This window comes from Scomber japonicus, chromosome 14 (assembly GCF_027409825.1).
Source record: "Scomber japonicus isolate fScoJap1 chromosome 14, fScoJap1.pri, whole genome shotgun sequence".
In the NCBI taxonomy this organism is placed as follows: Eukaryota; Metazoa; Chordata; class Actinopteri; order Scombriformes; family Scombridae; genus Scomber; species Scomber japonicus.
The window spans coordinates 9,527,039-9,539,888 of NC_070591.1; the positions used below are offsets into that span (position 1 = coordinate 9,527,039).

The following is a 12,850-nucleotide window of genomic DNA, read 5'->3' on the forward strand; positions in this document are numbered from 1 at the left end:
TCTAAAGAACACGTTGCCTAATTGGGTGAAAGGTTGAGGAAAATCTGTCTGATTAGCCTTCTCCAACAGACAGGGATTAAGCTTTTAGTCTGTAATTATTATAAAGCATATACGTCAGCAGATATCCACCCATTTCAGACAGTCAGGGGAGCGGAGGGATGTCCTATAGGTGACTGAGCTGCGTGCCAAGCCGGCTCAGACGTGGAGACCCTGGACTAAGAGCAGGAACAGGAATATCCTCCTGAGTCAGTGCCACGACGCTGACACACACACACATACACACACATACACACACGCCCCGGCAGGGCTGCCTCTGCTCCGATAATAAGCATCCTATGCTATTCTGCTCAAGATGGCGGTGCAGGCAGCGGAAAAGGACGGAATAGTGAGTATTTTGGAGGTGTAGGGGAACCGGGGCGGGGGGGTTGGATGTACTGGCTGTTGTGTTTATTGTGTTTGCATGGTGGGCCGTGGGTTAAGCGCAACGTTGTGTTCAATTATCCTTGTGGCGCTTATTGTAAATGCGGAGCGCCGTGCGACTCCTCTTTCATCCGGGAGGGAAATGGGAAATCCAATACGTTCCCGGTGAAATGTATCGGTGCTGTGAGCTCACCTAGGCCGCTCAGCCGGTGCTCTCAATGTGAGCATTCACGTTTACATCGCAAGTGCAAGATGCGGCCAATTTGCTGCGTGTGATAAATTAATGTTATGACCTCACATGGCTCACGGCAGGAGCCCCGATAACAACATGACAGGTCCGCTGCCACCTCGTCATTGTTGGGATCAGTCGAGGCCACACCGTGCGTATTTCTTCTCCAACAGGCCTGCAGCCTCATGCTGGGTGTTTCACCTTAGCCAGGCCAGGTTATATCCTACCTGACTGTGCGATAAATGACAGTTTGCATCCTGTGTTTTTTTTGTCACTGGTGTTGAAGAATGTGGAAGATGATCAGCTGAACGACTCGCTGGGGAACCCCGGCCTCATCTCACCTGATAAGGAGGATTTATCACGTCTCTTGGTATGAAAGATGATTTAATAGTCTCCTAAGTTTTTGATACTCGCTCCGGGATCTGTGCGTAATACATTGACTGCTTTGCATAGACGGTGCCATTCAGCGGACGCATCCGGGGCGGCATGCGGCCAGGAAAGAAGATCATAGTGATGGGCATTATTGACTTGGAGCCAGACAGGTAAGATAAGACTTCACAAAGCATGCACACCTTATCTGGAGGCTAACTTTAACTTACTAATCAGTCTATATTATGACATCCACATGATTTTGAAGATAAGCTTTTGTTTTTAAGGCGAGTCAGACTTGAACAGCCACTCCAGGACACTCTGAGTAATGTGTGGGCAGCCAGAGAGCCAGAGAGAATGGTGGCTTTTTAAGTATGCAGAGACAGGGCGTTCCCCCAGCACCCAGGGAGAAAAAAAAGGGGGGAATAAAGAAAATAGAAGACCCAGTGAAACAGACTTGTTTGGGTGTGTCCTTACCCTACATGGAAAGTTGTGTCAAACTTGGAAGAAACCTCTCCATGACCTCATCATGTTCAGTGGCTGCAGCTGGCTCAGTATCCAAGCCAAAGTTCATGTGAATGCCCTGGCTGACTTAGCTGCTCCATGGTGCAAAATACTCAAGTGTTTTCCTTCATTGCATCCCAGCAACACCATAATAATCACCAGCAGTCACTGTAATAATCATTTCCTCACACTAGCACAAAGATGCTTGTGTGCAAACAGCACAGCTGCAGGGGAGGGGAGGTAAACCAAAACTAGCAGCAGGGATTATGCATAATTAACACGCAGTTAGTTTGCTCTTACACAGCGACTGCAGAATTATGCATTTGACTGATCCCAGATTAGCTATTGACCTCACATGCTACATATTTTTCCACCCCATGCTGCCCATCTGACTTCTCAAACCTCCCACCCCCTTCCTCCCTCAGCTTTGACGTGAGCCTGACCTGTGGCCGTGATTCAGAGAAGGAGGGGCCGGCGTCCGATGTGGCCCTGAAGCTCACCGCCCGATTCACTGACCGCCAGTTCCTGCGTAGCGCCCGGATCTCTGGAAAGTGGCTACAGGAGGAGGCCTCCACCGCCTACTTTCCTTTCATCCCCGATCAGCCTTTTAGGGTAAAGACACCTTTGTGCATTCATGACTTATTTACATGTCAGGCGACGCTGGACACTCCTTGTCTGCAAGAAGGTTCAGATTTATTTATTTATTGGATGGTTATTTGTGTTGAGGAAAAGTACTTAGCACAAACTCATGCCACATACCACAGCATTTATAGTTAAGTAGTTTGCAATGCCTGTAAAATACAAAAAAAAACAGAACAGCACAAAACAATGATGCAATGAAGAACAAGCACCAAATCACGCATTACTACATGAGGTTTCAATTTGAGTCTGAAATGATCACAGTCATCATCCATTTTGAGTTCTGTGCATAAGAATTTCCTCATGTCGGTCCCACTAACGGAAAGAGTCGTCTGTCTAAATACAGATTTATGAAAGGGCACCGTACAATTCCCAGCATGTTACTAAGCTAGAAGTCCTAACCCTGACCCACCAGCTCTCTGAGCAACTGAAGAGCCTGGTCATTGAGACATTTATAGAATTATAGAAAACTTCAAAACTTAACATATTAAATATCTTAAGGAAATGGCAGTTATAAAAGCATATCCATTTCCACCATTACTGTATAACTCATCATAAGAGGCTTTATTGTTGTAGATGCTGCTTGTGAGCATCACAGATTGTGACCTTGGCGGTTGAGAGATGTTCTCGATTACTGAGACATCTTTCATCTTTGATCTGTTATTCATTATTATGGTTACAGTTACAGTTCAGATACAGTACCAGCCAAAGGTTTGAACACTAGTGAATCGGAAGATGTGTTTTTATGTGTATGAAACCAGATTTTTTGTTGGATTCTATTGGTGATAATAACATTTTATTGACTTATTTCATTGCAATGATTTGGATCTACAGACACAGTTACAAGAGTTCATAAGGGCAAACCACATAAAGTAGTCAGATGATCAGACCGTTGTCAACAAGCTTTTTAAAAGCATTGCAAACGATCATCTCTAAGAGAGTTAATCACATTTTACAGCAATAAATAAGAGACAAACAGGAAATGGTTCATCCATCTGATGTAAATACAGGCTGTATCCTGTACAGTGGTGTGTTTACTGCATGAGGGGCCGCATCAGCTGTTAGTGGTGGGGGTGGGGTGGGGGTTTGAACGGCAGCGCATATGGACGATGAGTAATTGTCATAGGACCTGAGGTCTTGTTATCTCCGTAATGTCATATTCCGCTCTAATAATTCTGAGTTTGGACGTAAAAAACGCACATGATGTTTGACTAAAAATATATGTTGAGGTGTGTCAGTCCAGTAAGTGAACTAAGCTCTGAAACTGATGAGTGGAAACATACCATCATATGTACTAAAAGACAGAAAGTTCATCCCTAAATTGTTTCTAAAGAATAGAATTAAAGTACAAGATACAATTATCGCTCAAATAACTGAGACAGAGACACAACAACTACTATTTTTAACTTATTTTTTAGAGGTGATCCCTGCATGTGGTTATATAACGTCAGTCTGTGTGATAAAGTGTCATTGTTTGTGGTCGGAGCGTGACCAAGCAGGTCAGCACAGTCATGACTGTCAGAAAGCTGGGGGCTGGAGATTAAGGCTGTCATACAGATTGCTTCCAACAAACTGCCTCATGAACTGGGAAGCATGAGGACGAGACACATGATGTGTTGTGGTTTCAGAGCGTTCCTGTTACTCTCTTCATCCAAACGGAGCTGCCTCGGAGCGAGATCATACCTGCGAGTTTGTGCTCCAGAGCTGTACTGAGAAAGATTTAGAAAGGTTTACAGTGTTGCATTTTTGTCTTTGGTTTGTTGAGAGTCACGCTGTGCTGCTACAGCAGAGTCGGGGCTTGTAATCAAACATGACATGGATTCACTTGTAGCTTCATTATCAGAGAGATTTCTGGTGCTTTGATAGAAGATAAAACACATTCAAATGGTGCTCATTTTAAGCATCAGGCCACTTGTTCAACTGTTTTTGATTTCCAAGCAGGATAATCAGATGGGTAACCATTAAAACTTTGTGTTAAGTAATAGGTTCAACTTGTTTACTTCAGATTGAGTTATTGCTCTCAGATTATTGGATCATGGATCAAGGAATTCTTTATTATCCCAGAGGGGCAATTTATCGTTCAGCCAGCAGCGCCACACAACCATCAGACAAAACAATAAATGGAACAAACACACTGAGCATTAAAAGCAAGAAATACAGCACGACATAAAACGAGATATTGCAGTGCATTGTTTTAAAGGCCAATAGCAGCTGGAACAAAAGGATTCCTAAGCCTGTTGGTCTTGCATGTAGGCAGACTGTATCTGCGGCCAGGCGAGAGCAACTCAAATTCTCTGGACGGGGGATGGATAGGATCAGCCAAGACTGACCGGGCCTTATTCAAGCCCCTAACTTCATACAAAAGAGTCATTAAGGGTTCTGCACACCTTTACTATACCATACTATTTCAGTTTTTTAAGTGGAAGAAATTGGTGTTCGTTCACACACATTTTCTTTCCCACCCAAATGATCAGTGTTTATGTCAAATGCTAAAATAAGTGCTTTTATTTTATTTGAGTAGCTTTTTCCCTTTTATGAACTCTCTAAAATCAGTAAATCTACTTTCAGGGGATTAGTTACTGGAACATATTTATATAAAGTTTTTATGGTCAGGATACCACATTGACCCTGTCATGGTGTCCAATATGTAAATAAGAGACACATAGCTTTTAGCTGGTCTTTAAAAGAGCTGCTTGAGTACTTAAATAAACTCCTAGTAGGAAATAATCCAACCTCTACTTGAGTTAAGTGAAATAACAGTTCTTCTACTTGAGTGGAAGTGCAGTTACACTTTCAACCAAAGTGTCACAGCTCCACAGTTTGAATAAAATCCCTGCACACATATCTGGTGTGAAGTTGCTTCTATATTTAAGGCAGTCAGCTGATGCTTTTATTCCGTGTAACGTGCCATAAATGCAGCATCAGAATAGGTTTGCATCCTTAAATCACTATCTCACACACTACTAGCAAGAAAAAACGCAATTTCTCAGGCTCTAATAAGAGTTAATTGATTATTCTTGTATTGTTAATTTCCTTTTTATAAAGTAGAGAGAAGTGATTGAGAAGAAAATAAGATTATCGTCATTGCCCTGCTGTCATTTCTGTTCATCTGAATTTGCATTATTAATAATTTGAGTTATCCAATCCTCTTTTCCTCTCTTTCTTTCTGTTTCTGTCACCTCTCTTTCTTTCTATCGCTTTCTTCTCTCTGCAGATTGAGATCCACTGCGAGCACCAGAGGTTCCGAATATTCGTGGACGGACACCAGCTCTTTGACTTTTATCACAAAGTAAAATCTTTGCCCTCTATCGACACAGTACGGATACAAGGAGACCTACAGATCACCAAGCTCGGTTAACTTCCCGCTCCAGCTCTGCAAAGTCGTGTGTGAAGCAAGGACTTGATAACAGATGAACACACACACACACACACACTCTCACACACACACACACATACATATACACACAAACGCACGCATGCGTCTGTTACGTCATCATCCGTAACCCATCATGCAACACTGCAGCTGAATAACAACTGGAAAAAAAAGTCTCTCACAGTGACAAGTTAGAGTCCTCTAGTTAAGTTCATTCACTTCTTTTCATTCCTTTGTATTTAACCAGGATCTGATATCTTTGCGGGTGAATGTGTTTGCTCCATTTTCAGGTTGTTCCTCCTTGTAGCCCCAATTTTGTCAGATCAGGGATCTCGCAGCTTATTAATAGTGTGTTAATTTTTTACGTTGAATCCTTTAGGGATGCTGAAACAGAGGCAGGTGTGGAAAAATAACTCTTAAAGAAGACGTTAAGCAACCGAAAACTCAGGAAAAAGATCTGCTACTTAGCTAAAATGAAACATGTCATTGAAACCTCCAAATTTGGTGATTGATTAGATGCTTTAACACAAATTTAAAGACTTATACTGTTGAGTTGCCCTCCAAAATGTCTTGGATAAATTGTAAAATATGTACTGTTGAAGCTTTTTGCGGCTTACGATGAAGATTTTCACCCAGCGACTGTGACAAGCACGTACGCTGTTTTGGACCTGAGCAGTGTTGAGATATTAAAACTGAGCCTTGATTAATTCCCTCAAGGGCATAAAAATGATTTTCATATCAGATAAAACTGGTTTAAATTAAAACATTGTAGGTCGTTTGGTGCTTTCAGATTCACTCAGCTGGATGTGGGATTACTGCTGCAGTTATCTTCTAAATCTCAACCTGCAGATGATAAGAGTCGAGTATTACACCCTGATTTCTCTGTGCTGATGCGTCTCCAACTCCGTAGACACTCCCCTGCCTTCCCTTGGGTTTATTCCAGTTGTCATGGTAACAACGCTGCAATCTCACCGACCTAAATACCCAAAAATGAGGATTATATCATGACAAGATGTAGCGGAAAGCGTCCCATACTGTACACTGCGTGTGTTGGTAGTTTGCACTCATTTTAGTCTTCACTGCAGTTGTTCTCTTGTTGGTAGAAAGTTCTGGTGTGGCGGGAGGAGCTGCTTAGCAGGAAGTTGCTGAACTGGACTCTGATCTCTGTTATTTCACTCACATTTTTCATACAAACCTCATCCAAGCTGCACAATAGCAAGATATGCAACTTCTCTTGCATAAAAGAACACACACCCACACACACACACACAGTAACACACACACTAGTAAATATTTAGAAGAAACTGTGCTGTCAAAGAGTGCAAACTAAAATTACCTAAACATTCAGTCACATTCAGCAGTCAGTTGGTTGTTTGGAAGCAGGATCAGATCCTGATGGTATTTTGAATGTATAGTATTCATGTTTCTATAGTAGCATAGATGACATAGTGATGCACAAAACGATTACTCAGTGTCACAGTTTTTTGGTGGTATGGCTGGTGCTGTTATAGTACATTTACAGTTCGACTGTATGTCTTACTTTTTGTTTTTTTTATGTGTTTCTGAATCATTCCACATTAGTGTCTTGTCCACACTAAGGCAGATTAGAGGTTACAAAGCAATTACATCCTTGTTTATTGAAACCAGCAGGTCTAACAGGCACTGTTACGTCTTATTTGCGTCGCATGGTTTTGTCTCTAGAACTCTTCCACTCTGCACAAGGCGTCTTTTTCCTTCACTGAGGCAGATAATAGTTTAGGAAACATGTAAAGTCAAACTCACAGGTATGAAAAGTATTATGTCTCAAAGTGCTGCGTTTACACCTCCTACAGGATGAACAGTCACTATACTCTGCAAACTTTAACACATAGAGCTGTAAGAATATCACTACATAGATTTCTGGGTGTTACTTTCTAATAAGTCACCCTTTATAAATTGGTTGATAAATTGTACCTAATGGTGTTTTTAATAGGTAAAAAATACTTTTTTAGAAGCCATTAACGAGAAATATTTCTGGGTTTTCAGGTTATGAAAAACCCCTTTTTTTTGTATTTTGTCTTTTCAATTCAGTAATACAGCTGTAAATGTTGCTAATAAGCTAAGCAGTAAATTGATGATAATGATAATAATGTTGTTAAATCATGTCATTGGTCCATCAGATTGTTCTGCAAGTGTCATACTGTTGGAGGATTTTTCACTTCAGAAATGGTTCTTATTAATGGCTTCTAACTGATGTATAAAGCATTAGTAAAGTATTTATTAACCATGAATATTATCATTATTTATAAACCATTTATGAAGGCTAACTTACTAGAAACTTCTAAATAGATAAAACAATAAAACTTAAACCAGGTTGGAGAAGCTTGTTTGATCACCTCCAGAAGCAGATATTATTCTTCATATTAGACTGAAAAGTGTCATTTGTCAGAGCCGCCCAAAAACAGTGACGAAGCAAACATTTTTTTTGTTGTTAGACTTTTCCCAAGGCTGCACTGAACTACCATTTTTACATTTTTACACAGAATATTCAGTGTTGCTCTTAAGCTCGTGAAGGTTTTCTCATCACCTTTTGCTGCTGTGAAGTTGGAGTAAGCCATGACATCTGTGCAAGACCTCTCTCTGCATATCACCACGGGGCGCTCGTTAAATGAAGCGTACCATTCGGCTCATGCTAATTAAGCTGCCTTGTAGATTTCTGTGGAAACTTATATAAAACCTCCTTTGCTTAACATCTCAGTTGGATGCAGCTATGTGTGCAGCATTCATCGAAAAGATACAGAGATGCTGTTCGCTGTACGTTCATGCACTGAGCTTTTTCCAATTCTTTTCACGTAGCAATAAAGTTGCTGCTCCAAAAAACTTGACTCTTGCTTTGGAGGCAAACTTATTTTCTCCTGGTTGGTCTTCCTGAATGCCAGAGCTGTCGTTGTCGCTTGGCAGCCACTGGTTTATTTCAGACACAAACAGGAAACGAGTTCAGTTAGGAATGAGAGGGCAGTGAGAAGTGCAGCTCTAAGCCAGTGCGATGCATCATTACTCCAGTATTACAACAGAACAAATACTATGTAATTGTGTGGACAGGGTGTGTTTTTTGGGTGCTGTTTTTTGTGTTGTTTCTATTAACAATTGACCATACATTTATAATTCTACAGTTTCATGCAAAACCATGTTAATATACACTATGTAAAGATTATGACCATGACTCCACAGTATGTTTCATTGATGTAGAAACAAGATGTGTGTTGAAGTGTAATACAAGTTACTGTTTTCGGCTCCTCTGCTTTCGTTTATTGCACATGGAGCCAATGGGGGAGGGAGACAATTTGAGACTTCCTGTACTAAAGGGCTTGAAAGGGAGCTCTTTATGTGTGTGTGTGTGTGTGTGGGTGCGTGTGCAAGGAGTGTATTTTGCTTAATATAATTAGCAAATTATTTTAGTGACTGTTGTGACTGTGTTTTCCCATTTGGTTTGCTGCACAGTTGAGTGTGGTGCAGGTACACGATAAGCATGCAGGGTACTTGAGCTTACGTATTTGGTACTGGTGCACTTTAAAAAGAAGGAGTTTGGCGGGAAAAAAGAAACTCACAATTGCTTTGTATTCCAGTAAGCAAAGACGCAGAACCGGTACATGTGCTTATGTAGTGTTAAACACAACCAATCCCAGTTATTGATCTCCTAATGATCCCATGTCCTTTTTTAAAAAGCAACCGTAGAAAAATGTAATTATTCTTCTTAACTATTATTTTAATTACAGCCCTTTAAAAGTACCACTAAAATAAATTGAATGTCTTTCTCTTCCTGATTGTAATCTGATGATAAATGCAGAGGTGGAAATACTGTTCTCACCTCCAGTTATTTAGGATCCCGGCTTCACATCTGTTCAGGTCTATTTCAAAGACTTCCTACCCTCATTTGAAAAATCTGATGTTATTTGACCCAGGTCTGTACGTTGCCCTGCTTTTTTGGACTTTGGATGTACATATTTATGAACCTTGCCTCACAGGCTTCGTTTTTTTTTTTAAACACGACGAATACCAAACTGAGTAACAAGCAGGAAGCATTATGTTGTGCATGTAAGCTAGTACCTGGCGATCTTGTGTACATGAAAGATTGAGGTATTATTATATTGCCAGTTTTTGTTCAGATCAAGCATGCTTTTATGTTACATCTATCAGGCACTTTTCAAAGGGCAAATTTCCCCTTGTGGGTGAATTTTTCTTTGGCCTGTTTACCTTTTCATAGCCTAGTATTAATGAAGATTCCAGTTTAGTACATAACTAAATTACAACTTTTGAACACAAACATTAGGATGCACAAAGCAAGAATATGAACTTAAGTATCTAATTAAAGCTTTTTCTCCCATGAGTTTTAACAAGTAGAACGACAAAATGACTTTCTATTAAGTGCTAAAAACTTAGATGGCTGTTGTGAGAACAGCTACATCATGATGTCCATTTATAAAAGTGTCCTCGGAGTAGAAGTAGGCTGATCTGTTGCTAATGTATTGTGTGTGGTTGTACAATCATGTTATCATTTCTATTTATTACAGTGTAACCAGCAGGGTTGTGCGTGTGTGTGCGTGGTAAAGTCATTCCTACTGTATTTGGTAACATACTAATTTTTGCTGTTTATATGAAGGCATCTTGAAAACATTTTTATAACAATGACTGTTTTAGGAATTTGTCCAGATGAAACTGAATTTGGGACGGTAATGTCAAAGACTAATGTCATGCACAAATGTTAACGATGAAATGAAACAAGTATTGGGTCAAACTGTCCCCGTAGATTCGTTCTTTTTGCAATTTGTAACCATAAAACAAGGCAAACCATAATTTTGACTAGGGTGTTTTGTAGGTTTGAGGTTCACCGGGTGCTGGCTGCTGTTACTTTGATCTTCTGAACGTCTTTCATGTTACAGAGCCTCATGTTGGCCCTCTCTGTGCTGTTTCATCTGCTTTTTTATTTTATTTTTTGTACGGTGGAGCAGATGTCTGTTCTGTCACTACAAGAAACGTGAGTGCTCTCCTGTACAAGAAATTCCAGAAATATCCTGAGACGACCCTGATTTCGTGTCTCATTGAGAATATGCACTTGGACCAGTATTTAGATGAAGACAGTACATTCTGCCATTGTGTTAGACCTCTCCAAATCTTCCTTTTTCCCCCCCCCCTCCTCATGCTTTTGTAAAAACGGCTTCTTTGCAAACCAATAAACTTCTCATCTTGGAAGGTTGCTTGTGCTCAGTGTGTCATTGCTCAGATGTTACAACACTTATTAACATACAGAAAATATTCACCCAGACAGAAACGAGAAAAAGGTCAATGCATTTGAACCAAACTCTGCATATGTGGTGGTGGTGGTGGTGGAGGGGGGGGGGGTTATATCTTAACAAGGCTATGTGATCACTTCCAAAATGCACAATGCCTGATTACATTGGTCATATTTTAATTATTTTTTTCTTTTAGCTGCTTTAGTTTGTAGTTGTTTTGCAGTTGTGTGATTTGGCCACTAGAGAGCTCTGTTGTCCGCTCAAGTTGAGTTAAGTGGTGACCACTCACCAAGCACTTTATTAGGAATGCCTGTGCAATATAATGCAATCCAATTCAACACTTTTGAATTCTCCAGTTATCAAGCTTATACATTTTTGCTTTTTATTGACATTGTCAGAAAGGTTATAATTCTTCTTTTATTATTTAGATTGTTTTTGGTGATGGTGCCTACTGCAGTGAATTATATTGAAGAGTGTTCCTTACTTTTTTATCCACCCCATTAGCATGATATAGATTAAGATTTAGGAGAAAGTCCTCCATGATTATTGTGATTTTTTTAAAAATTCTTTCATATCGCCCAGGTCTTCCATTGAGTTACTCATTGCTGATTTTTCCCTCACATTAATTCTGTTCTGTCAGTAATTAACAGATTTTAGTCAGTTAGCTGTAGATCCATAATCAGTATCGGAGTGGGAGTTATCAGGAGTTTTCCTTCTAAAATTATTACTTATTTAGCATATTTGACAGTTGAGATGACAGTTGAGATGATGTGTCTGTTGAGTAAGTGTTGTCTTTTCAAAATAAGGCTGGAGTGAGCGAGGACATCCTGTTTGGTGAATTAAACTCCTCCATCCTCTCATCTGATGCTTCTCTGTCTGTTGGCAATGATAAAATAGTATATGAATATGAGTTGAAGTGATTTCACGTGATGCTTAGTTGTCTGACTAGTTACCTATCATTATCAGTCATTGTCGAACACTTCGTGGACAGAAAGGAGAACATGTCAACAAATATAATCCAGCCAGCAGTTACATGTCCTTTAAAACACATTAAGCAATAATTCAATAGTATGAGTATGAACATCTGTTTAAGACCTTGCTTTTCATTCTTTATTCTGATTTAACATAAACACAGAGATTACTGTTGTGGACAAATGATGAGACTTCATGATCACTGAAACCCATTTCAACCATAAAGACTAAAAGACACAGAGTAAAATACACAAATAAAGAACAGACAATTTATTTTGTTTTTTATTTTTTATTTTAGTTGCAGTTTAGTAGTTACATTTAGTTAGTGGTATTATTTCTTCTTCTTAGTCGTTGTTCCCAGAGAGCAAGCCATGATAATATATGTAGGAGATGAGTTGTGTGGTGACGGTGGTGGTGGTGACGGTGGTGACGGTGGTGACGGTGGTGACGGTGGTGACGGTGGCGACAGTGGCGAGGAAAAACTCCCTTTGACAGGAAGAAACCTCGGGAGGAACCAGGCTCTCTGGGACATGCCCCTCCTCCTGAGGGCTAGGGGGACCTCCTGATGCTTTTAGAGCCACGATACGAGTTACCTCCATCTTCTTCTCTTCACTACCTGCAGGGCGACACTAGGGAGGGAAACAAAATACTAACCTGCAAGTTAGGGTTAAGGGGATCTCCTGCTTCTTTCAGGCCACGTTGTGTGCTGCATCCATCTTCCATCTTCTCTTCACTACCTGCAGGGCGACACTAGGGAGGGAAACAAAATATTAAGTTAGGGTTATGGGGATCTCCTGCTTCTTTCAGGCCACGTTGTTGAGCGGCATCCATCTTCCATCTTCATCTACGTCTGTGAACAGAGAAGAACACTTGCAATTAGTACAGAGCCATGTGTGTGAGGGCTCACTGTCTGGAGAAACAGTTCAGATCAAACATCAGAATCAGTTTAATTTTGTCCACTCACCCGTCTTTCATAAAAAAGCACGTAGGCGTTAGTACGATGCAACTCGCACACAAAGTCCCCCTGAACCTCTGTGACGTGTGCGTCATTGTAGTGCAGCCACCTGTCGGCAG

General features: G+C 40.5%; 1 protein-coding gene across 1 annotated transcript; it reads left to right on the forward strand.

Moving 5' to 3' along the window:
• Positions 1-228: 228 nt before the first annotated feature.
• On the forward strand, positions 229-6,087 carry LOC128372745 (galectin-related protein-like). The gene is made up of 5 exons (XM_053332898.1): positions 229-385; positions 936-1,019; positions 1,103-1,191; positions 1,948-2,134; positions 5,376-6,087. Exons 1-5 carry the CDS (start codon positions 353-355, stop codon positions 5,517-5,519), a joined length of 537 nt encoding a protein of 178 aa, XP_053188873.1. The 5' UTR covers positions 229-352; the 3' UTR covers positions 5,520-6,087.
• The last annotated feature ends 6,763 nt before the right edge of the window (positions 6,088-12,850 follow it).

What these genes read in the sequence shown, in the direction of transcription:
- LOC128372745 (XM_053332898.1), top strand. Translation starts at nt 353, where the DNA reads ATGGCGGTGCAGGCAGCGGAAAAGGACGGAATA. An exon ending in AGGATTTATCACGTCTCTTG is followed by an intron (nt 1,020 to 1,102) that starts GTATGAAAGATG and finishes TGCTTTGCATAG; the next exon opens with ACGGTGCCATTCAGCGGACG. An exon ending in TCCCCGATCAGCCTTTTAGG is followed by an intron (nt 2,135 to 5,375) that starts GTAAAGACACCT and finishes TTCTCTCTGCAG; the next exon opens with ATTGAGATCCACTGCGAGCA.